General features: G+C 43.5%; 1 protein-coding gene across 3 annotated transcripts in view; it reads left to right on the plus strand.

The window, feature by feature from the left end:
- Positions 1-25,192, plus strand: part of LOC123745426 (enoyl-CoA hydratase domain-containing protein 3, mitochondrial) — a 40,550-nt gene extending 15,358 nt beyond the window's left edge. Inside the window, exons 4-8 of one of the 3 annotated variants that reach the window (XR_011222047.1) lie at positions 5,067-5,257; positions 17,132-17,292; positions 18,392-18,506; positions 18,784-19,131; positions 20,208-20,519. Coding sequence is in view for 2 of the 3 variants with exons in the window: in XM_069300862.1 (XP_069156963.1) it covers positions 21,079-22,125 (1,047 nt within the window). In the remaining variant the exon portion in view is untranslated. Of the gene's footprint in view, positions 1-5,066; positions 5,258-17,131; positions 17,293-18,391; positions 18,507-18,783 lie in introns of those variants that run through there. The other 2 variants (XM_045725981.2, XM_069300862.1) reach the window with 2 other exon arrangements.
- Positions 25,193-26,732: the final 1,540 nt, after the last annotated feature.

A 26,732-nucleotide genomic window follows, 5' to 3' on the forward strand; every position in this document is an offset into this window, starting at 1 on the left:
AGGGCACCTAGGGAAGGTAATCCTTGGTGCATGCAGCCCGAGTACTGTAGAGTAACTCCTGACTCTCGCACCCCTGGAAGACAGCGATCACACTCAAAGCACAGTGCTGGAAAATCACTGGAGCCAGAGCACACGACCTCTGCCTCTAGCATCAGCCTGAGAACTGAAGGGTGGATAGCCGACGTGGGGGTCTGAGGCTTCCCTTCCTCCTCCGAGGGGGGGGGGAGCGGCACAGACAGCGGCGCGGCGACGTGTGACGTCATGCTCGTTTCTTTTTGGGGAGTTCTATCCACATGTTCGGCTTTTGATAGCAATTTACACCAGAATAGGGGTTTGTTTTGAGACGCTTATCTTTCTGGGTGCCTGACCCGGTCGATAGCAGACAGAATGCTTCCAACCACACGGGGGTTTCTATAGGCCATTGCTCCCCATGCCTCATCTGAGGGGGGCCAAGTTCTGGCTCGTGGTCCCCGGTAGGCCCACAGAACTCCATACACATGACTGATGCCAAAGACTGACATTAGCATATCAGCCTGGATAAACTCCGGGGAGCCTCCGGGTCTCACCCAGAAAATGGCGTTACATTACATTCAATGCTGGTTTTTTCATTAATGTTTTAATCCTGCTGTGGCTATGAAGCAATTTGGGTTGGAGTCTTTGCAGATAAAGCAATGTCATTTTTAAATTGCCATTCTGCTTCCCTTCTGAATCCGAGGTACTCATCTATAACCCGTGTTGCACTCCTCTCTTCTCTTTTGTTCTTAATGTTTTCCATGGCCTCATGCCAAGTACAGTATTGTACTTTGCTCCTTTACATTCTTGGCTAAACCTTGTGTTAAATTATACCTTTCATTGTCCTTACTTTGAATAGGGACAAATTTATCTGCCAATTTGCATCATCTCTTTGTTAAAGTCTATCTCTGGTGGACCTTTCCTTGAAGTTCTTTTGCCAAAAATCCCTAATTTTGGTATGCCAAACATCCACCTGGTCATTTTCCTGATTAGTGCATCCCTTCTTCATGTTACTCAAATGCAAATACACAATGTTCATTAATTTTCAAGGGCTTCAAAATTGACTTTCCTTCTTAAAAATGAATATCGAGTCATAATTATTTGCGAGACAAATTATATGTTTGCTTAGAAAGTTTTTAATTGCTGCTTCCATTAATTTTGCCTGTGATGTATCTGTAGTTGCAGGTTTTCCTAGGGGGCGACCTTAAGCGCCTCAATGAGTGTTTGTTTGCTCCTGCCCTTCCTTGGGATGTTGGTGTTGTTCAACTCCATGTGCAGGTTCCCTCCCTTTCGGCAGCGCAGGTGGCTGAGGACTTGCGCGCTCGGGGCCTTTTGGATGCGGCCTTGTGTTTCTTTTCCCTCCTGGAGCTGTCTTCCAACTGGCTCATGGAGGATGTTGGGGTGCTTGGGGCTGTTCCTGGTTCTGACGCCTTGGCCTCGGCGGCTTGCTCGTCGGCTGCCTTGCTGAAGCTTTTCGTGCCGATCTTGAGGGATGCGATTGCTCTGTTTTATGCTTCCCGGCTCGCATGTCGGCAGACGGTGCTTGCCTCCTCTGTGGAATCCGCTTGGGCTTTGACTCTTAGGATGTCTTCGCCTTTTTGTCCTCTATTATTTGAGGCTTCCGCCATTGCGCAGTATATTCAGGCTACTTTGGCTTCTTGCCGTCCTATGTCGGACTTGCTGGTTCTCCGGGGGTCCCGTGGTGGTCCTTCCCGGAAGGGTCATACCAAGGCTCGAGGTTCCTCTTGTCGTGATAGGCCACTGGTGTCGGGTTTGGCTCCTCCTTTGGACCCGCCTTCGTCTGGTCGGCACAGTGTTCGCTCTGTGCGGGGTTCTGGGTCTCGTAAGGGGTGACGGCCCTTTCGCGGTTCGCCTCATTGACAGGGCGATGGGGGAAGGGGAGGCTTGCCCTGTTCACTCACGCCTGGTCCCACGATTCGTGGGCGTTTTGGATCGTTTTGCGAGGCCTCCGGTGGTGTTGGGTGGCCCCCCCCCCTGGTGGTCAGGTCGTCTTGGAGTAGGTTCACTTGGGCGTGGTCGAAACGACTACGTCCCTCAGATGGGTTTCCCGTCTGTTTCCGGTCCCGAAACGGGACTGCGCGGATCTGCGGTTCATTCTGGACTTGTCCCGTCTGAACCCCTGGGTTCATTGCCCCTCCTTTCGGATGACCACGCTGTCCCAGGTTTGGCTCCTGTTGGAGCCGGGCGCTTGGATGGTGTCCCTGGACCTTCAGGACGCTTATTGGCATGTCCCGATTCATCCGGGGTTCAGGGACTGGCTTGGTTTTGTTGTGGGGCTTCGTGCTTCCCGCTTTCGTTGTCTCCCATTCGGGTTGAACTGACACCTCGCATTTTCACACGCCTTACAAGGGTCATGGTGGCCCGTCTTCGTCTGTTAGGTGTTCGGGTGCTGGCCTACCTCGACGACTGGCTGGTTTGGGCTCCCAGCCGGTGCTCTTGTCTGCTGGCCGGGGATTTGGTTCTTTCTCAACTCGCTGGGTTCGGGTTCTTGGTGAACTGCAGGAAGTCCCATCAGGTTCCCTCCCAGGTTTGGACCTGGCTGAGCCTTGTGTGGGACTCTCGGACTGCTTTCTTATCTCTTCCTCTGGAGTCTCTCCTGCGGCTGTGGTTCCACATGCACCTGTTTCTTGGGGGCTCCCGGGTCTCCCGGAGGTTGCTTAAGGGTCTGTGCAGTAGCCTGAACTTCGCGATGCTGGTCTACCCGTCGGGTCGGGTTTGGTTTGGCACTGTGTGGGAGTTGGTGGCGGTGTGGTTTGCTCTTCTGAGGCTTCGAGTCGCCCGCGGATCAACGATCCGGGTCCTTTCGGACTGCTCCCTGGTGGTTCATTGTCTAAACCGGGGGGGGGGGGTCGATGCGGTCCTTGGCTCTTTGGCGCTGGTCGCTTCGGGCGACTTGTCTGCTGAGTTCTTGGGGTTTGGCTCTCCTGACGGTTCATGTGCGGGAAGTGTCCAACGTTTTGGCCGACAGCCTGTCTCATTTCGTTCCCCTCTCCATGGAAAGAACGGTCGACACCGACTCCTTCCTTTGGCTTTGCCAGACGTTCGGATGGCCCGAGGTGGACCTCTTCACGTCGGCGTGGTCGCGGCGCCTTTCCCTGTATGTGGCGCCCTTTCCCGACTGCGAGGCAGTCGGGGTCAACGCCTTTCGGCAGGACTGGTCAAGGTGGGGGGTTCCTGTACCTCTTTCCCCCGGTTCAGCTGTTGCTCCAGGTCCTGACTCACTTGGAGACTTACCAGAGGAGAGTTGTCCTCTTGGCCCCTTGGTGGTCAGCCCAGCCGTGGTTTCAGGCGCTGCTTGCTCGGTGTCCAAACCCGGAGGTTTTCCCGCGGCTCCGCCTCTTCCTGCAGATTGGACCGGTACGTCACTTGGATGGTTCGATCTTCTCCTCGAGTTTTCGTGTATGGTATTTTTGACTCGAGTTTATCATCATCTCCATGGTGATCAGGTGGCTTCCTTATTAGTGTTCCACCTGCGGGCTTCGTCTCGGCGGCAGTATGAAATTTCCTGGTGGTCCTTCCGGTTCTTCTTATGTCTTTGTCATTGTACTTCGCTTTATGTTAGGGTGGGTGTTGTCCTTTCTCTCTTGGTTGTTCCAGGACCGTCTCCTTATGCCTAACACTGTCGCCTCATTGTGCGGCACTGGCGGAGCTGCTTCAGCTTGCTTTCGGTATTGATGTTACATCTGCACCATTTCGCAAGCTGTCTCAGGACAGAGTGCTCTCATATCTTTCTTCTCCTCGTTTTGTTGTGGCCCCTTTGATTCCGGATTGTTTTTCGAAAGCCTCTTTTCTTGTTGGCATTGGCCTCTGCGGGTTGAGTTGGTGAGCTTCATGCTCTCCTCCGGTGCAGAGGTTTCTGCTCCTTCAGTCGGGGTGATCGGTTTGTTTGTCTGCAGCATTCTCCTTCTTTTCTGGCGAAGAATGAGACTGTTGCTTTCTGGAGGGATCCCTGGGTTGTTGATGCTTGGTTGATTAGGCGGGGGTGCATTATGTTTTGTGTCCGGTTGTGGCTCTCCGCCATTATTTGTGCGCCATGGCTTCTGTGTCCGTGGACGCACTTTGGGTTGATCCGGTTTCCCTTCTTCCCTGTTCGCGGGTTCAGGTCTCCCAGGTCATCCACAGAGTTATTAAGGCTAGCCAGCCTGCAGTCTATTCCCGTGCCCATAACGTCCGCAAGTTCGCGGCACTTACTGCCGTCCTTAGCAATATGTCCTGGACTGACATTCGGGCGTGGGGATTATGATGATCGAACAGGGTCCTGGCTGCTCGTTACCTTGTTAACGTTCCTGGGCCCAGTCGGGCCTGTGTCGCTTTCGGTCAGCGGATGCAGCCAGTTGTCTCGACTTCGGGTTGAGGAGTGAGCAGCAACCACCTCCCGGGTAAGTCCCTATTCTTTCCTCTGTGGGTAGTTAGCTCCGGGGAGCCAAAGGGGCTCCCCCCAGAAAACCAGCGTTGAATGTAATGAAACGCCATTTTCTGGGTGAGACCCGGAGGCTCCCCAGCATCCCTCCCTCCCTCCAGTTGGCGTTTTTTCGCGTGTTTTAACATCCAGCCTCAGAACTGGGGTGTGGATCGCCGGCGCAGTGGGTCTGGGGCTCCCCCTTTCCCTCCCGGGGAAGGGGGGGGGGGAAGCTGCACAGACAGCAGGGCGATGACGTGTGACGTCATACTAGTTTGCTTGTTTTTGTTTCGAGAGTTCTATCCATTCGTTCGGCTTTTGGTTGCAATTTTCACCAGAATAAGGGTTTGATTTTGGACGTTTACCTTTCTGGGTGCCTAACCTAGTCGATGGCAGACATAGAATGCTTCCAATCACACGGGGGGTTTCTATAGACCATTGCTCCCCTTGCCTCTCTAGAGGGGGGGGGGGCCAGGTTCTGGCTTGTGGTCCCTGGCAGGCCCAAAGAACTCCATACACATGACTGATGCCAAAGTCTGACATTAGCATTTCAGCCTAGTAAGCTCCGGGAAGCCTCCGGGCCTCACCCAGAAAATGGCGTTTCATTACATTCAACGCTGGTTTTTTCCTCCAGACACTGAAGGAAGGCCGTGATTACCACCAGAAAGTGTTCGATGCATGCACAGAGCTGATGCTCACCCTGCAGAATATACCGGTTCCTGTTGTTGCCAAAGTCAATGGTATTGCTGCTGCTGCTGGGTGCCAGCTTGTGGCCTCCTGTGACATTGTTATAGCTACACACAATTCCTCCTTCTCAACACCTGGGTAAGACCATTTACAATAATCTTCCAGGCTCTTTTGAAATGCTTATTGTCAGCTATCACGTAAATACACAAATCGGTAAATATGAGTAAGTAGTTAAAAGTTGAATAAAACTGGTTTGTAGATATCTTGATTTGCAAAACGAAATTGCAAGCATATAATGTGTCTAGAAGAAAGTACAGCATAGAAGCCGTACGATGGGATCGAACCCGCATCCCTAAACTTAGACATTGTGGAGAGGGCAAGTTACAACTTACAGGGAGTTGGAGGTGGAGAGCATCACTATCGACACCCAAGTGAGGGCCTGTGTCTCATAAAACTTGGATTGTGGTACCGGGTGTTGTCTTCCAAACTCCATGTATCAAGTAGTACCTCTGGTTGAGACATAGTACTTTAAACCCATCATGGTCCAGTGGGTAGTGTGTGGGGTTCAGAAATGAGAGTTCAGTCTCATAGTATGGCTTCTATATTTTCTTATCCTGATTTTGTTTTCATCTTGGCTTGTAGAATTGATGCATTTTGTCATACTTAATGTAAATATAATCTTAGCTTCTAAAGGTAAAATTATAAGTGTAATTAATAGTTAGTGGAAGCTCTATTAACGAGTTTAATCCGTTCTGGCACTGAGCTCGTTATCTGGAAAACTCGTCTTAAGAAACAAATTTCCCCATTTAAAATAAAGGAAATAAATTTAATCCGTTCCACTCCCAAAAACATCCATACTTGTATGACATTTTATAATGTAAATATAATACTGCACATGTAATTATAAATGTTTTGTTGTACTGCTTTCATGTTTACCGTATGAAGAGTCGTTGCTGGCTTGAGGGAGACGATGGGGAGGTGGGAAGGAGGAGAGGGGTTATGGTGTGGAAGGAGAATCCACCTCTGAGTCAGGCGGGCTCTCTCTACTTGGGAATTTCACCCCACTGGGACCGAGTTGTGGTTCACTATCACTGGCTCTTCTTTTCTCTACTTTTGCAAAGACCTTATCTATTGACAATTGCTTTTGTCTTTGTTTTAGGATGTTCCTAAAACAAGACAGCAAATTGTCATTAAACATGTTCACACACCGGGTTGTTACTGCTTTATCAGGGCAGCTTTTCCAAGAATGTGTTCACCTTTTCAAACATTCCCAATACTTCCCTGATCTCACTGGAAGAGGCAGCATCCTCCCCTTCCTCCTCATCCCCTTACTAATGGTGCAAATTGTTGATGAGGCCCTGCCATACTCCCTTGTGAGATCAGTCACACAGACACCACGCTCATGCTTTGCTATAATTTCTTTCTTCAAATCCACAGTAATTGTGTCTTTCTTTATCTTGACAACACTATCTTTAGCAAGCAGCTTCTTTGGCGACATCGTGCGTTACAAATTGTAGTCACAAAACCACAAAAAAACTAAGTAAAGCACAAATAAATACAGAGATGCTTATCGTGCACGATACAACAACAACACTGGCGTCAGAGGTGTCCGAGAATTTGCGAGAACCTGCGAGACACTAGGAAGCACCATGTGGTTTTGCTCGTTAATAGAGGTGAAGCTCGTCAATAGAGACAAATTTGCTGCTAGTGACTTGCTCGTTACTGGAAATGCTCGTTAATAGAGCCGCTCGTTATCGAGGTTCCACTGTATAGTATATCTACAATACTATATACTGTACTTATGTATCTGAAATATTTGACTCACAGCTAGAGGACTTAGATTACTAGAGATAAACTAAGGAGACATTTGATGGAGCTGGATACCACTAAGGCTGAGAAACCAGATATAATCTCACCATGGGCTCTAAGAGGTGGAGTTGAAACCTTATCTTGACAGCTTATTATGATGTATAGTTAGTCACTGGAAACCAGGAGAACTACCAGAAAGTTGGAAAATAGGCTTCTTTGATACCTGGTTGATGGGGTTCTGGGAGTTCTTCTACTCCCCAAGCCCGGCCTGAGGCCAAGCTTGACTTGTGAGAGTTTGGTCCACCAGGCTGTTGCTTGGAGCGGCCCGCAGGCCCACATGTGCACCACAGCCCGGTTGGTCCGGCACTCCTTGGAGGAAACAATCTAGTTTCCTCTTGAAGATGTCCACGGTTGTTCCGGCAATATTTCTTATGCTCACTGGGAGGGTGTTAAACAACCGTGGACCTCTGATGTTTATACAGTGTTCTCTGATTGTGCCTATGGCACCCCTGCTCTTCACTGGTTCTATTCTGCATTTTCTTCCATATTGTTCACTCCAGTACGTTGTTATTTTACTGTGAAGATTTGGTACTTGGCCCTCCAGTATCTTCCACGTGTATATTATTTGATATCTCTCTCGTCTTCTTTCTAGTTAGCACATTTGGAGGGCATTGCGACGATCCCAATAATTTAGGTGCTTTATCGTGACTTTGCGTGCCGTATATGTTCTCTGTATTCCCTCTATTTCAGCAATCTCTCCTGCACTGAAGGGGGAAGTGAGTACTGAGCAGTACTCGAGATGGGACAACACAAGTGACTTGGAGAGTACAACCAATGTGATGGGATACCTGGATTTGAAAGTTCTCGTAATCCATCCGATCATTTTTCTGGCTGACACAATATTTGCTTGGTTATGCTCCCTAAACGTTAGGTCGTCAGACATCATTATTTCCAAATCCTTTACATGCTGTTTTCCTACTATGGGCACATTTGATTGTGTTTTGTACCTTGAATTATGTTTAATGTCCTCATTTTTACCATATCTGAGAACCTGGATTTTATCACTGTTAACCCTTAACATGCTCGGGGTCTAATATCCTGCTATCCACACAGGCGCATGTCATTTTGAAAAAAAAAAAATTTTTTTTTTTTTGCTAATCTGTTAAGTTCATTACTGAACATAAAATTACATTAATCTGTTAAGTTCATTCACTGATCACGGGAAAAATAAAAAAAAAATTCTATTGTACTTACTTTTGTTGCAATAGAGCCGAGAAGCTCTGCAATGACGTCACAATCTGCATGGTCGCTCATGCAGTACACGCCCGGGAGATGTTGCGCGCGGTCCTCAAACAGCCAGAGTTGCCACAAATATATTTTCGCGCTATTTATTTACAATGTCTAAGCGCATTTTATCTAATTTTTTTTCACTAATTGTGTTTCAAATACTGTTTGAACATATTTTGTATCAATAATTGTTGCATATTTGAGTATACACAGGTGCACACAAATGTTTTCAATTACGGCAATATAATATGCCATTACAGTCTATTATATTATATGTTCTGCTTATATGTTTACATATTTACACACTCGCACACGCTATACACACTTTGAAGCACACTTAGAAGATTTCTAGACTGTGGTAGTCATTGAAGCAGTCGACAGCACATAATGGGATACCACACGTTTCACACCATGTTTGCACAAGCTTCCGTTTCTTGTCTCTACGTGTCGTTGTTTTACACACCAAGCAATCACGTTGGGCTATTGCACGCTTCACACCAGGTGGCAAATACTTAAGTTTGTGTGCTAGGAAGCCTTCAGTGTGAGCGAGGCGTGGAGTACCAGCATGCTGCAACAGTGGGTTTATGATGGGCCGCTGAATACCTGGGACATCTTTTGCAAACTTTCCTAATAACTGTATTGCAGCATCAAATACAAAGTCACGGAAAGTGGGCTTACGTCCAGTTCTCACAAGGTACATGTTGAAACAGTTCAGCATGCTCATGTCCACAAGATGGAAGAACACTTTTTTCGTCCACCTACATGTCTTCCGCACACACTCTGCAGTGCCAATCATCATGTCTGATTTATCAATCAACCGAATCAACAGTACAGAATCATGTGTAACACGTATCCTGTCTCACAATCACAAAGAACAAAAAATTTCAGGCCAAATCGGTTTCGTTTTGAGGGAATGTACTGTTTGAATGGAACACATCCCTTGAAAAGTATGAGAGATTCATCAACCACCAGCTTCTGTGCTGGTACGTAAAAATCTCTGAATTTTCCAATAACATCGTTCATGTAGTGCCTCACTCGCCACAGTCTATCATCAGGTGTTCGGTCCTGAACACTTCCAAAATGTAGACACCTGAGGAGTATCTGAAACCTGTCTCGTGACATATATTTCCCGAATAAAGGTGTTGGTATTGTCTTGTCCTTGCTCCAATAGTCATTTATTGCATGTTTGTGACAGTGCTTCATCAACAAACAGAGTGCCAAAAACACATACATTTCCGCCACTGTGGTATTTTTCCAACGCTGCAGTCGTGAAAATTCTGTGATTTCCCTCTCAATCAGGTAAGCAGCATGCAGGTTCGTTTGGTGTACAATGTATTCCATGAGTGGTTCATCATAGAATGCTGTAAAATATTCCATCTCAGCCATGTCCTCACCTTGATTAGGGAAAAGGTTTGTAATCCCTACATCTTTATCGTCAAAGTGAGGAATATTAGGAATAAAATCGTCACCATCACTCCACTCAAGTACACCAGGCGTCCTGCGAGATGCAGAGGAAAGATGGCGAGGAAGCGATGCATACCGGCGACCAGGAGCTGAATACCGTCTGCGAGAAGCACGGCGGCTACGTGCACGTGAGGTGGGTGCACGTGAACACGAGGGTCTTGGTGCCATGCGGTGGCGCTTGGCTGGGCGAGATGCTGCTGACGCGACAATTTCTCGCCCAGTTACACCACTGGTACCAGCCACAGGCTCAATAAAACTTTGATCTGAGTCACTAAACCCAGAAAAGGAGTCACCTCCCTCTGACTCGTCAACCTCAAACAGAAAATATCCACAGGAACTGTGAGGTCGTGGTAGAATTGGGGTAGAAAATGGGCGAGGAGGCATGGGAGAGCGTATAGGCCTCGCCATGGCATGGCGGTCATTCTCACTTTCACTGCTGCTGCTACTATCTCCCGACAACTGTGTATAATCCTCATCGTTGTCTGAATCGTCAAACACACTTTCTTCACCTTCAGAGAATAATTCGTGGGCTATTTGCTCTGGGGTGAGGGACTGAGTGATGCGTGCTCGTGAGGCGTTTGACCGTGCGCTCGCCATGGTGACTCTCGCTAAACTGAGGCCTCCCATGCCATCGGAGCGTGAGCTGGATTTTTTTTCAAAATGGCCGCTGTTTACTAGAGCCCCTGGGCAGCGTATGGGACCCCCAGCTACACCGCGGGCCATTCAAATCGTGCGCGGTACCCATACACTTCATATGAAGTGAAGCGCAGTTGACTGGTAAAACGATTTACACTTCATATGAAGTGATGCGCACTTTAAGGGTTAAACATCATGTTATTTTCTGATGCCCAGTCGAAAACTATTATTATCAGCTTGAAGTTTTTCAATGTCTTCAGCCGAAGTAATTTTCATACTGATTTTTGTGTCATCTGCAAAGGATGATACGAAGCTGTGACTTGTATTTTTGTCTATATCTGATATGAGATTAAGGAAAAGCAGTGGTGCAAGGACTGTACCCTGAGGTACAGAGCTTTTAACTGTGCTTGGACTCGATTTTATGTGGTTGACTGTTACTCGCTGAGTCCTGTTTGACAGAAAACTGAGTATCCAGTGTCCTACTTTACCGGTTATTCCCTTTGACTTCATTTTGTGTGCTATCACTCCATGGTCACATTTATCGAAGGCCTTTGCGAAGTCCGTGTATATCACATCAGCATTCTGTTTTTCTTCTAATGTCTCAGTGACTTTGTCATAGTGATCAAGTAGCTGTGAGAGGCACAATCTTCTGCTCGAAATCCATGTTGGCCTGGGTTGTGAAGGTCATTGGTCTCCATGAAATTGGTGACCTGACTCCTAATCACACTCTAATACTTTTATTATGTGCGACGTTAGTGCAACTGGTCTATAATTCTTTGCCAATGCTTTGCTCCCTCCCTTGTGTAGAGGGGCTATGTCTGCTACTTTAAGTGCATCTGGTATCTCCCCTGTATCCAAGCTCTTCCTCCACACTATACTGAGTGCCTGTGTTACCAACACTTTGCATTTCTTTATAAATATTGAATTCCATGAATCTGGACCTGGAGCAGAGTGCATGGGCACGTTTTCAATTTCTCTTTCAAAGTCTAGTACGCTCTTGTTGATATCCGTTATATTTACAGGGATTTGGATATCCCGCATAAAGAAATTGTCGGAATCTTCCACTTTTATGTTGTTTATTGGAGTGCTAAACATGTCATACTGATTTTTAGGATTTCGCTAATTTCTTTGTCATCCTAAGTGTATGAACCTTCACTTGTACGAATAGGTCCAATACTGGCAGTAGTTTTTGCTTTTGATTTCGCATATGTGAAGAAGTATTTTGGATTTTTCTTTATTTCCTGAATTGCTTTCTGTTCTAACTGCCTTTCTTCAGTTTGATATGAGTGTTTCAATTTCCGCTTGATTTCTTCAATCTCCCTATTTAAATTATTCCTTCTTTGACGGGAAAGTCGTGTCCGCTTAAGCATTTCCGTTATTTTTTTCCTTCTTTTACAGTGTCGTCTGCGTTCTCTTTCTACGTTGGATCTCTTTCTGGCTTTCCTCAAAGGAACATGTTTCAGACAGACTTGATACGCTTCCAAAGTCAGTTTTTCTATTCCTTCTGTAAGACTTGTATTAGTTAAAACAGTTTCCCATGGAATGTTTGTCAGTTCCCTGTTTATTTTCTCCCAGTCTATCCTTTTATTATTAAAATTGAATTTCCTGAAAAACCTCTCGCTTGATCAACGTTTTAGGTCTCTTCTGAGTATTGATGGTCGTTTGCACTTCAATGAGTTTGTGATCTGAGTATGTGGTATCTGATATTGTAATGTCCCTGATAATGTCTTCATTATTCATAAAGACCAGATCTAGAATATTTTCATTTCTCGTTGACTGATATCTGCTGGTCGAGTGAAAATTTGTCACAGAATCTAAGTAGTTCTCTAATCTGTGGTTGGTTAGGTCCTGATAGATTTCCTGGTATAATATTATTGTTTGCTATTTTCCATCTGAGACAAGGCAAGTTGAAGTCACCTAGGAAGATAATATCAGATATTGGGTTCTCCAAATTATCAAGGCTATTCTCTATTTTATCTGTTCTGTGAATTCCCCGGCCATTGCATCTGGCGGTTTGTATATTAGAATAATCACTAAGCTTATTTTCTCTATTTTTAATCCCAGTACCTCTACCACCTCATTTGTAATGTTAACCCTTAAAGTGCGCATCACGTCATTTGACGTGTTGGACGTTGTTCCAGTCAACTGCGCATCACATCATATGATGTGTTGGAGTACAACGCAAGATTTAAACGGCCCGCGGATACACGGGGTTCACCACACCTTTATCAGGGCTCTTGTAAACAGACGCCATTTAAAAAAAAAATCGTGGGCCAAACTCCCGGGTGTTATTGGCCTCAGTATTGAGTGAGCAACCAAGCCTGATGCATGCAGCATGAGCTAACAGCACTGCTGTTCAGCTTGTGACCACAGCATCGCCTAAAAATGCCAAAATATACTTGTTCATGCTATTATGTAGCGATGATATTATTACAGAAGACCCCTGACTGTGATAAAACTGACCAGGGTTCTGATAATAGCAGGATTGTGGTGATATTTAGCGCTGTGCGCCATGGAGGGAGGAGTAATGCTGTGGGAGGGAGGATGGTGGCGATGTCTTCTGACTGTGTGTGGCCACCTTTTATTGACTGCACTCAGCATACCAGCTTAGTGGTTTGCTATGGTGAACACAAATGTAGATACTTATATATAACGTGTGTATAGAGGGTATAAACAGCAAGAGAAGGTTTGGAGCCGCCATTTTAGTGAGGGCGGTGACGTCGTCTGCACGACGCCACTGTGCAGACGACGGTGTTGTTTACTGGTTACCACGATGGTCTTTGGGCACCATACCAGTTTATTTGTACAAGTATGGTGAATAAAACAGGTAGATATTTATATATATAGACTGTGTGAGGTCCTACGTCTGTGTGCCTTTACTCACCATACAAGCTTAGATGTACAGTTATGGTGAACAAAACATGTAAATACTTATATATAACGTGTGTATATAAGATATATAGCGTAATAACACCACACAGTATTGTTGGAGGAGAAATATTAGTGCGTCTGGCCTTGAGGGCGGCAGCCATCAGCTGACTGTGTGAGGTCTAACGTCTTTGTGCTCTTACTCACCATACAAGCTTAGATGTACAGTTATGGTGAACAAAACATGTAGATACTTATATATAACGTCTGTATATAGTGAATTATAGCAAAAACATTATTGTGGGAGGAGAATGTGGGTGAGTCAGATGACTGGAGGGAGGGCGGGAGTGGCTGGCTGATACACGGCGGTCACTCCTCGTTACTTTTTGACTCATAATAGCTACTTAGTGGTTCGTTATAGTGAACAAAACATGCAGATACTTATATATAACCTGTGCTTATAGTGTAATAACCGACAAAGTGTTTGTTCACTGATTGATGAACATAATTGAATCAACAATATGCACACCATATTTTTGAGTACAGCAATGATTCACTCATTTTATTATATAAATATATCAAACTACACACTATTGAATAATATTACAGCAAAAAAACTATGAAAAATCAGACATTAAAATAATTAGGTAATTATCTCTTTGTGGCAACTCCGGCCTGACAGCTGGCGAGCAACAGACCACCTGGGACGCATGCTGAGTCAGCGCCTATAATTTGCCAGACTTCCCCGCCCTATAGCGGGCAATATATGCCACTTACAATTTTTTATTATTTTTCCCGTGATCAGTGAACACACATTAACAGGTTAGGAAGAAAAATCATTTTTTTTTTTTTCAAAATGACATGCGCCTGTGGGGATGACAGGATATTAAACCCCGAGCATGTTAAGGGTTAAGGAGCTCCGAGCATATAAGGTCTTCCCCAATATACAGGGCAATATAAATTATATATATAGTCACAGTCAATATAGTCACAGTCAATATAGTCACAGACACAGACAGTCATGCAATATAGTCACAGGACAATATAAATTAAACAAGACAGACATGGGTTGGAAGACTATATTTTTGGACTGTTGTAAAGTCTTTAACATTAGAGTAAAGCCTCCAGAATCTGTCCACTTATATAAGTTTACTGTATTCAAATCAGGTTAAAAATACAAATAATGTCTTTACAGAAATACCGATTGTATTTATGGCAAGATGAGACACTTATCTATAAAACTGCACTTCAGTCATGTTTGTCTGTTCATTACTATTGAGATACTAACCAAAATATTTTGGGTTTTAACCATGTGACATCATCTTGCTATGTAGTCCTGTCACCCATTTGTTAATTAATTTCACCAATATTAACACTTTCCTGAATTTTCCACTTGGAATTACGGGCGTTTTGCTTAACCGCTTGTCGGATCACGACGTAAATTTACGGACCGTGTTTTATATTGGGTATTTACTACTCGATCGACTTGGGGTTTGTATGAATATGTTTGCCAATAAATTTTCGTTTTCTCTAATAGGCACAGTGCCTATTTGAGAAAACAGCAATGTATTGTAACTTAGAGGAGAGACTATTGAGTTGGTGACACAACGAGGGTAATCGCCCACTTCACACACTCTTGTGTTGGCCGCGATCATGATTCTACATTTATATGCATATGTCTGTGTAGAGAATTTTATTCCGAGCACTATACAAACAAAAAAAACGGTGAATCAAGTATAAACTTGAAAAAACATGAGCAAAGTAAAAACTTTTTACACTCACGGGTACAAACACGCGTAAGATTCGCGTAAGATTTTATTCGCCGCAAATTTATTTGACGCTCTGTTGGCCAATTCTACCCATGTTCTTATAGAACTTTCTATTGCGAACACATTGCTATAAAAATGAAATACGTAGCTCAAGAAATATTGTCAGGACAGTGAAATAAGTATAAACTTTCAAAGCGCTGCATCACAACAGTGTCGTCGCTGCTGAAATCAAGGCTAACGCTTCGCCCAGTTCCCACACTCGTGCGGAACATAATTAGACATTGACAGGCATATGTCTGGGTGGGGAATTTTATTGCGAGTTCAGTGATATCAAAATAAGCGCTGTAGGATGACTGTGAGGCTGGCAACAAACGAAAGAGTATGAACATTTACTTCCTGTTTGGGTGTCACGGCGAGTCATCTTCGTGTTTATTTACTTTGTGGTGGGATAGCAAATGCTTTGGTGACATTTTATGCACATGATCTTGTAGAGAATTTTATTGCCAACGCATTGATACCAAAATGAAAAACGTAGCCCGAGAATTGATGTTAGGAGCGTGAAAAGATTATACACTTTTTTGTGTTTACGCTTGAGCGCCCAGAACGCCGCACGCACAACCCGCTATTTTTTCCAGCTAGTGCCGCGCGCACTAAAGTGTTAACAAGGTATATCATAATTATAATCTATATTATACTCGCCAGCCTTTTATCACTACTGGTGCTCTTTTCTAATAATATGCTGTACTTGGTATCCAGAGCTTCACCATCCACATGGGCAGATGTTGTCATCGCTTACCACTGGCATCAGCCACAGTAATGTTGTATTCACCTAGTTGTGCTTGGGGGGTTGAGCTCTGCTCTTTCGGCCCGCCGCTCAATTGTCAAACAATCAACTGTTACTAACTACTAATTTTTTTTCTTTCTCCTCACACACACACCCAGAAAGCAACCCATAACAGCTGTCTAACTCCCGGGTACTAATTTACTGCTAGGTAACAGGGGCATCAGGGTGAAACAAACTCTGCCCATCTGTTTCTGCCAGCGGCCGGGATCAAACCCGGACCCTCGGGACCGGGGACCATCGGGACTCGAACGTCGATCTGGGATTACGAGTCCCAAACGCTGTCCATTCAGCCACGGCCCGGCCTTTTTTTTTTTTTTTTTTTTTAGAATAAAAAAAAATTGAAAAAAAGAACCAATGTCAAAAAGGTTCGTTCACTGTGTGTCAGGTAGGCTGCTCCATATTTCTTGAAAAAAAAAAAAAAGGAAAAAAAAAAATTGAAAAAACAAATGTCAAAAAGGTTTGTTCGGTGTGTGTCAGGTAGGCTGCTCCATGTTTCTTAACAAATTTTTTTTATTTTTTATTTTAACAAATATGAAAAATGGATAAATGCCATAAAGGTTCATTCAGTGTTTGTCAGGCTGCTCAATTATTAATAAATAAATGAAAAATACAAAACAAATTGAACACATTTGAAACAAAGAAAGATTGTCATAATGGAGCATCCTACCTGACAAACACTGAACAAACCTTTATGGTATTTGTTCGTTTTTTAAATCTGTTCAATTTTTTTTTTTTCGTTTAAGAAACATGGAGCAGCTTACCTGACAAACACTGAATGAACCTTTTGCTATATAAAAAAAAATTGAACAAATTTGAAAAACGAACAAATGTCATAACGGTTTGTTCAGTGTATGTCAGGTAGGATGCTCCATTATTTAAAAAAATTGAATGTCATATTCATGATTTTTGGTGGTGGAACGGATTATTTTTATTTCCAATATGTTAAATGGGAAAATTCGTTTTGAAAGACGAGCATTTCACATGACGAGCTTGGCGCCAGAACAGATTAAATTCGTTATTCGAGGTACCACTGTATTTATAAATACAAAGTACAGTACTCTCATTTCGGTGCTTCACTATAATACAGCTTTGAAAGAGCTCTTGATTTGATTAGTTGGTCATGTTCTTCAGTAGCTTTTCAGCATCTATAATAACCATGCAGGGACCACTAGAAAAATTCTCTGTGGAACTATTGTTGAGTAATATTGTTCTGACTGGCTGTGCATGATCCTGTCCTACAAGCACAACAAATCATGTCAGAGGGAACAACCAAATGATTCTGCTTGCAAAAGTATTTATCATATTCAGTCAAGTCTTAAAAATTTTGATTGGCAGTGGAAGTGTTGGTATATTCTGCTCTACACCTGGTATTCCACTGGTGAGGAGTGTTCCACGAAAAGTATCTGCTCACATGCTGCTCACGGGCCTGCCCATCACAGCGGAAGAAGCTCTACGTGCTGGTCTGGTGTCGAAACTTGTCTCCGAGAATGAACTAGGTACTGAATATAATTCTTGTGTGTTGTAGTCTTAATTTTGTAATATTAAAACTATAACTATTCTGACAATAATATTGATCTAAGCTGTCTCCAATGAAGGAACCAACAAAAACACATGGTCATAAGCACAGTATAATTTTAATAGTCATGGCCAGTTGATGGGATATCTATACAGTATGTATACAAATTAATGTGTCTGTTTGTTTGAGGTTGGAAACCAGATGCTATGGGCCAGCCTCACCCAGCTTTCCAAGTTGAATCATTGGTTGAGGGAGTGTATGGGAGTGTCACAGGCCAGATGGGGGGTTTGCCCCTCCAGGGCCACACTTTTAAGAAATATCGGCATCTATAGCGACTCTTGCAATTGTCATTGTCTAAAGTAAAATGAACGGGTGCTTCCCATAAAATATTGATGCTTACTCTTGCCATATTCATTCGGGTTACAGCATGACATTTTCTGAGATGGGAAGGGAAGGAGAGGGGGGTGAGGTGGGGAGAAAGGTGGAAAGGGAAGAGATTGAGGATGTTTGGGGAAGAAAGGTGGAGAGAGAGGTTGGGAGGCCCAGGTGCAGCCATGTACCCCATCTACTAGCTTACTGGTATAATGTGCAGATTGGTAAAAACTCTATTTTATATCATGGTGTTATAGAACTGGCCAAGAATCCAGACACTAAAGCTTTAATGAAGGTGGTGTATGTTTCTCTGTTATAGACGTTACATTTCATTCTACGCGGTTAAGACTTTGTATGGTTATGGAGTCCTAACCATGGTGGGATAGAAACAAGAAGTTGCTCCTAGATATGGCTACCTTACATATTGCTTCTCAGTGGTTATTATTAATTACCAGCATTTCTTAATACTGTAAATGTAAGATTTAATGAGGTTTTAAGTGCTAAACAAGTACCATATAGAAATTACTAGAAAAATTCTCCACACATCTTTGAAGTCTAAAATTAAAAATTCCTTAGTTTCAATTTTTTATAAAATTACCAATAAAATTTTTTGTATTGTATTTAGTTTAATATTCAGGTGGCCAGCACAGTGCATCAAATGTATTACAATAATTCATTGTGTGTGTCTTAATTCATTACTGTTACAGAGACAGAGACTCTGAGAACAGTTGAAGCAATCACTCATAAAAGTAAAGCAGTGATTGCACTGGGCAAGAAATTCATGTATAAGCAAATGGAGATGGGAATTGAGGAAGCATACAGGTAAGAATATTTGTTTAGAGCAACCACCATCATTATCTCTTGCTCAATAATAACTTTTAACTTCTTATTGTGGCGTCATGAAGTATATGGTATAATCCAAATACAGCCAAAATGGTATAATCTCAAGCTACAGTATGTACCATTTCTGACCAAGTATACAAAAAGATTTGTTAAAAAGGCTGAGGTATTATAAACAACTTGAAATATATTCAACTGATAGTTCAATTGACTGTATAACTAAGACAAACTGCATAATATACATTTTTTTTTATTGCAGTGAAGGAAGCTGTTTGATGGTAAACAATGTTAATATGAAGGATGGACAAGAGGGGATAGGCAGCTTTATAGAGAAGCGGAAGCCCAGCTGGTTCCATTCAGACGAGTAAAATATTAGTTTGGTTACCCCAAAACATACAGCAATGTTGTCCCAATAACTACAACTACAAAGTTTCTTGCGTACATATAAATTGGCAGTCAGTTAACAAAGTCAAATGATTCGAAGATGGTTCTGTATCTTTCAAAAACTTGTAAGTGGCTGTATCTTTCAAAAACTTGTAAGTGGCTGTATCTGGTAATTTGTTAACACCTTTCCTGGCCTGGCGGGCCACCCGCATTGAACCACAAGGTAGACCGGGCATTCTTGAGGTTATCTTGAGATGATTTCGGGGCTTTCTTGTGTCCCCGCGGCCCGGTCCTCGACCAGGCCTCCTTCCCCAGGAAGCAGCCTGTGACAGCTCACTAACTCCCAGGTACCTATTTACTGCTAGATAACAGAGGCATCAGGGTGAAAGAAACTCTGCCCAATGTTTCTCGCCAGCGCCCGGGATCGAACCCGGGACTACAGGATCATGCGTCCAGTGTTCTGTCTGTTCAGCCGCCCCTATTGCTGGTGAACATTGAACATTGCTGGTGAACACACAATCCAATGTTAAAAACTGTCACTCTCAATGTTTATACTTATTACTAAGAATAAGCAAAAATTAATGGATGACGGTGTTGACGTCATGCCCCGAACTGAGCGTGTTGTTTTGATGACTGTGATAAACATCATCATGACATCAAAGTGTTAACATTTTATTAGTCCGTTTATTGTTACGTGTTGTATCATGAGCTATCATCCAGCTGTTTTAACCTCTTTATTTGATGTCTTAATAACCATCTTCACTGTTGAAGAAAATCTATGAATTTTACTACATGTATATTGTAATTTTATAACTATTATAAACTATTCCTCAAAATTTCCAATTATTTTCTGTCTAAGACAATTGTAGCTTAGTAAAAATGGAATTTTTAATTAGAGGTGACAGAATAAGAACCGAGAGTACAGAAGTAGAGTTAGTGAGTCTTAAGGCAATAAACAGACAATTCTGAACAATACGCAGAGATAATACTGTAGTAGTAATGGATGAAAAGTGCAGAGAATGTTTAAAGTTTTGTAACATGATACATTTTGGGGCGCCTGACAGCTGAGTGGACAGCACTTCGGATTCGTAGTCCTGAGGTTCCGGGTTCAATCCCCAGTGGAGGCGCAGACAAATGGACAAAAGGTTTCTTTCACCCGGATGCCCTGATCACCTAGCAGTAAATAGGTACCTGGAAGTTAGACAGCTGCTACTGGCTGCTTCCTGGGGATGTGTAACCAAAAGGAGGCCTGATCGAGGACCGGGCCGCAGGGACGCTAAGCCCCGAAATCATCTCAAGATAACCTCAAAATGATGCTATAAATAGTTTATATTCTTCCATTTGTATTATTATTCTAATTTTATTATATATATATATGCTTTGCCAATATCAGTCCAACTGCTCTAATGGTAACTAAGTTTTTTTATGGCTGTAGCATTTGTTCACTGCAGGCCACACTCGCATGATGTTTTAAATCTGATAAATGCAGCTTCTAAATCTAGATTACTGTATATAGTAACCATGTTATGCTAATATTTAGACTTTCTCTTAGATGAAAAACATAGAACAAATTCACATAAAAAACTTTATTAGAAATTTACAAACATTTATGAATTAAATTTTGTTTAACCACTGAACTGCGCAACGCACCTGGAGGCGCTCGACGGGTGGTGCACAACGCGCCTCCAGGGTCTTATAGGTATAGCGTATAATTCAAAACTCCCACGGCTACATGGGGTTCACATCAGCTTCCTCAGGGATCCAGATCTGGAAGCGTATCCGCAAGATAGCGGGTAAGTTCGTTCCCGATGTTTCACCGATCCTTCACCTCCATGGTACTCTTGTGGTGGACCCGTTGCAGGTTGCTACCGAACTGGGTTCCCACTTTTCTTCTGTTAGCTCTGGTCTTCATCTTCCCCAATGTTTCCTTCTTCGTAAACCTGTCCTTGAGTCTCGTGCTTTAGATTTCTGCACTCGTCTTCGACTTCCCTATAACGATCCTTTCTCTCTCTGAACTTCGTTCTGCCCTGGCCCTCTGCGGTTCTTTGGCGGCGGGCTCCAATGGTATTCATTATGAGATGCTTCGCCATCTCCCTCTGCACGTCTCGGTATTTACTGAGTCTGCATAATCGGATCTGGGAGTCGTCGTCAGTCCCTGAGGATTGACTCGATGCCGCTGTCCTCCCTGTTTGCAAACCAGGGTCTCTGGGAACATCCCCTAAGGACTTTCGCCCTATTTCCCTCAAGTTGTGTCTGCAAACTCTTTGAACGTATGGTTAACGTTCGTCTGATGTGGTTCCTGGTACACCATTACCTCCTCTCCCCTTCTCAATTTGGTTTCCGCAAGTGCCGCAGCACGACAGATGTCCTGGTGAACTTGGAGGTCTATATTCGTACTGCTTTTGCTGCAAAGACCTCCGTTGTTGCTGTCCTTTTTGACCTGGAAAAGGCTTACGACGCCACTTGGCGATATATTCTATCCCAGCTTCATTCTTTTGGCCTTCGTGGTCATCTCCCTCTCTTTCTCTGCAGCTTCCTCTCACGTCGTTCGTTTTGGGTGCGGCTTGGCGCCGCTCTCTCTGCTTCTTTTCAGCAATACGAAGGTGTGCCCCAGGGTAGTGTTCTGAGCACTACTCTTTTTCTGGTTGCCCTCAAAGGTCTTCTTTCCTCTCTTCCTTCAAGCGTCTTCTCTGCTCTCTATGTCGATGATCTTACCCTTTGCTGTCAGGGTGATGATTCACCTCTCCTTCAGCGCCGGCTTCAACTTGCAATTGATGTCGTGTCGTCTTGGGCCACCGATCATGGCTTCAAGTTCTCTACTACTAAGATTTGTGCCATGACTTTTACTCGGAAACAGGTCGTTCTTCGTCCCTCTTTGTCACTTTATGGTCATCCCCTTGAGTACAAAGATTCCGCGAAGCTTTTGGGGTCATTCCTTGACACTCGTTTGTCTTGGTTTCCCCATATCTCTTACCTCCGTGTTGAGTGCTCTAAGGCCCTTACCCTCCTTCGGGTATTGTCCCATACTTCTTGGGGAGCGGATAGGCGCACTCTCCTTACTTTACATTCCTCTCTCGTCCTGTCTAAGCTCGATTATGGTTGCCCTGCTTACTTGTCTGCTTCTCCTTCTACTTTTTGCCGTCTTGATGCTTTGCACCATATTGGGTTGCGCCTCAGTTCTGGTGCCTTTCGTTCAACTCCTGTCCTCAGCTTGTAGGTTGACACTGGCCTCCTGTCTCTCCAGGACCGCCGTGATCGCTACTGTCTTCGCTATCTTGCACGGTCCTTGCAACATCCTTCCTCTCGCCTCTGTTGTGCTTTAACTTTTACCCCTTTTACTTTTTTTTAACTTGGGGAGCTGGTTGGTCGAGTGGACAGCACGCTGGACTTGTGATCCTGTGGTCCTGGGTTCGATCCCAGGCGCCGGCGAGAAACAATGGGCAGAGTTTCTTTCACCCTATGCCCCTGTTACCTAGCAGTAAAATAGGTACCTGGGTGTTAGTCAGCTGTCACGGGCTGCTTCCTGGGGGTGGAGGTCTGGTCGAGGACCGGGCCGCGGGGACACTAAAAAGCCCCGAAATCATCTCAAGATAACCTCAAGATAACCCCTCCTGCGGTTCCTGTTCCTCTTCACCACCTCCCTTTTTCTGTCCGGTTATCTCGCTTACAGGATTCTCTTTCAGTTTGTTTTTCTAACGTTTCTCCTTGTGTTGTTACTTCTTTGCCCCCGTGGAGAGTCTCCCTTCCACAGTTTTATACATCCTTGACCCGCATCACTAAAGCTTTTACCCCTCCTACAGTTCTCAAACGCCATTTCCTTGAGCACTTTTCTTCTCACCCCCGCTCCATTTCTGTATTCACCGATGGGTCTAAGTCTGCGGAGGGCGTTGGCTACTCTGTTGTTTTTCCTGATCACACTTATGTGTGTCGCTTACCTCCGGAGACTAGCATCTTTACAGCGGAGCTTTATGCTATTCTCTATGCTCTTCGTCTCCTGCTTTCTCATTATCAGTCTTTCTTTGTAGTTGTTGTTGACTCTCGTAGTGCCCTCATGGCTCTCGGGTCTTTTAATCCGGTTCATCCAGTAGTTGTCAAGATCCAGCATTGGCTGTTTCTTGTTCACGGTAAATTTAAGTCGGTTGAGTTTTGTTGGGTTCCCAGCTATATTGGTGTCTCTTTAAATGAGCGTGCGGATGCTGCCGCCAAGGAAGCTGTCCGCTCTTGTCCCATCTCTCGTAAAGGTATTCCATATTCCGACTTTTACCCGGTTATCCATTCCTCCATCCATACCCCTTTGGCAGGCTTCTTGGTCGTATGTTACTGGTAACAAACTATGTACTCTTAAATGTTGTGTTTCCTCGTGACCGTCCTCCTATCACCATAACCGGCGATGGGAAACGGCTCTGGTGAGGCCATACTCGCTTAACCCATGGTCACTTGATGGAGCGCCACCCTGCTCCTTATTGTCCTAATTGCATTGTCCCTTTTACGGTCGTGCATATCCTTCTTGAATGTCCTGACTTCCAGGATGAGCGTGTGTCTTGCTTTCCGACCGCCCCTCGCGGTCACCTGTCCCTCAATAGAATTCTTGGTGAATCGGATACTTTTGATATCATTCGCCTTATGCGTTTTTGTTCTCGTATTGGCATCCTTGGTGATATTTAGCGCCCTCTGATTATTCCACACATTTGATGGTGCTACATAGCCTTCCCAGTTTGGTGCCTTCTTTTGATAATTACTAAATTCCTCAGGGATCTTGTAAACAGACGCCATTTAAAAAAAAAACATGGGCAAAATTCCCAGGTGTGAGAGCCTCAGTAATGAGTGAGCAATCGAGGCCAGCACACGCAGCATGAGCTCACAGCACTGCTGTTCAGCTTGTGACCACAGCATCGCCTAATAATGTCAAAATATATATGTAACTGGTATTATTTAGCCATGATAGTATTACAGAAGAGCCTGAGTGTGATAATGACTGTGTAGAATGCTCAAATATCAGTGATTCAAAGCTGTTCACGATGTTCACAGCGCTAGCCACAGCACCTCAGCATTATTTTGTCCATCTAGGAATCTTCAAACGACTTCTTATTTTCCTTTACAAAATAAACTTGTGGCCAATTATTCATTTACAGGATTTAGTGACCAGGATTGTGATAATAGCAGGATTGTGGTGATAATTATCGCTGTGCATAGTATTGTGGGAGGAATTTTGGTGTGGGAGGGAATCGAGGTAGCGTCACTGTGTGTGGCAGCCACTCTTGTTTGCTCACCACACTAGCTTAGTGGTTCGCTATGGCGAAGACATATGTACATGGTATATACAATGTGTGTATATAGTGTAATAACAGCAACAGGAGTATGTTATCAGAAAGTAAAGGAAGTACCTAAGCAAACATTAGTTGTGGGAGATTCCCAGATAAGGTATTTGGATAGAACGTTTTGTGCTAGAGATAGGGGGAACAGGTTAAGGGTTTGCTATCCCGGAGCTGGCATTGGTGATATTATAAACAACATGAATGATATTATGGCTGGTAATGGGAACAATCCCATTATTTGCATTAGCGTGGGAGGAAATGATGTTGGTCGAGTCAGGAGTGAGGAACTGATTCAGAGGTATAAAACAGCCATAGAGTTAGTTAGGAGCAAGGGAGGAATCCCGATCATATGTGGCATTCTTCCAAGAAAGGGAGTGGGAAATGAATGGATATCGAGGGCACTTGGTGTCAATTGCCGGCTGGAAAGATATTGCAAATCAAATGCAATATCTTTCATAGACAACTGGGAACACTTCTATGGAAGAAATGAAATGTATGCTCGTGATGGGGTGCATCTATCGAGAGCTGGGGTTGTTGCTGTTGCGAACTCGCTAGAAGAAGTGGTTAGAGGTGTTTGTTTGGGTTTAAACTGTTAGTAGATAGAGGTATGGGAATTGATTTGGAGGAAGGAGGTAATAAAAGTATGTGTCTGTGGGAGAAAGGAATTGGCAAAACGATCAGGGAAAGAGAAGGTCCGCAAAATAACAATTCACTTAGGGTATATTACACTAACAGTAGAAGTCTAAGAAATAAAATTAACGAATTAAATGCTCTTGTCTGCACAGAAAAAATAGATATTATTGCACTTACCGAAACGTGGATGAATGTAGAAAATAGAGAACTATTAGCTGAATATCAAATATATGGATTTAAACTATTTCACACAGATAGATATATTAGACGAGGAGGTGGAGTAGCCATATATGTTAGGGATAATTTGAAATGTAGTCTCAAAGAGGGAATCAAAACAGAGCCACACACAGAAACTATTTGGATTGAATTAAACGAAAAAGCTAATAATATTATAATAGGAGTAATATATAGGCCACCAAATTTAGACAGAATGGAAGCAAAGCATCTATGGGATGAAATATCTAGAGCATCTAGATCTAACAGTATTTATGTCATGGGTGACTTTAATTTTAGCGGAATAAACTGGTTGAACAAAACAGGGAATAGTGAAGCAGAAGATTTTCTAGAATTAATTGACGATTGCTTTCTTACGCAACACATTAAGGAACCAACACGGGAAAATAATATTTTAGATTTAGTGTTAACTAACAGGGAAACGCAAATTAATGACATCGAAATAGGGAGTGAGCTAGGGAGCAGTGATCACAAAGAAATCAGATTTAGCATAGAATGGAATAGACCAGTAGGAGAAAATTCTGTTAAAGTGCCAGATTTTCGAAAAGCTGATTTTAATAGCCTAAGAAATTTTTTGGGTCAAATTGATTGGAAAGGCTTGGGTATGGGGTGTGGGCCGGTCTTGGAGCGAGACATGAACCCAGCGATAGGTGACTTAAATGGGGATTTCGATGTGGATTCAATATATAACTTATTTAAGAATATTCTAAACAAAGCACAGGAACGTAGTATACCATACAAATTGAATAGATCGTATACTAATGACCCAAAGTGGATAACAAAGAATTTGAAGAACCTTATAGGTAAAAAGAGAGCTTGGTACAAAAGGATTAAAAATGGGGAGGTCACTTTAGAACAGGAATTCGTACAACTGGTTAGAAATGTTAAAAAAGAGATAAGGAAAGCAAAAAGAAACTATGAAGTTCGCATAGCAGGGCAAGCAAAGACAAATCCTAAAGGGTTTTTTCAGTTATATCGTACTAAGACTAGGGAAAGGATAGGTCCATTAAAAACTGAGACAGGTCAAATAACAGATAGTGATGAAGAGATGAGTAGTATTTTTAATAAATATTTTGTATCTGTATTTACTAAAGAGGAACTTAACAATATGCCTTCAGCCGAACAAGTCTATGTGGGTGGGGACGAGGACAGGTTGACGAGTTTAGCAGTTACCAGGGAGGATGTTCTTAAACAAATAGTAAAACTCAAACCAAACAAATCCCCAGGGCCGGATGAAGTGTTTGCTAGGGTGCTTAAAGAATGCAAAGAGGAGCTTTGTGACCCACTGTCAACCATATTTAATAAATCAATAGAGTCAGGCAGAGTGCCAGAGTTTTGGAAAGTTGCTAATGTGATACCAGTTTTTAAGAAAGGAGATAGATCACTTGCGTCTAACTATCGACCAATTAGCCTAACGTCTATTGTGGGAAAGTTACTCGAATCTATAATAGCAAATAAAATTCGTCTTCATCTTGAAAAACATAAATTAATAATTGAGTCGCAACATGGTTTTATAAATGGCCGTTCATGTTTAACAAATTTGTTATCTTTTTATTCTAGCATTGTTGAGGCAGTTGATAGTGGTAAGGATTGCGATGTTGTATACCTTGACTTTAGCAAAGCTTTTGATACAGTGCCACAT

This window comes from Procambarus clarkii, chromosome 44 (assembly GCF_040958095.1).
Source record: "Procambarus clarkii isolate CNS0578487 chromosome 44, FALCON_Pclarkii_2.0, whole genome shotgun sequence".
NCBI lineage: Eukaryota > Metazoa > Arthropoda > Malacostraca > Decapoda > Cambaridae > Procambarus > Procambarus clarkii.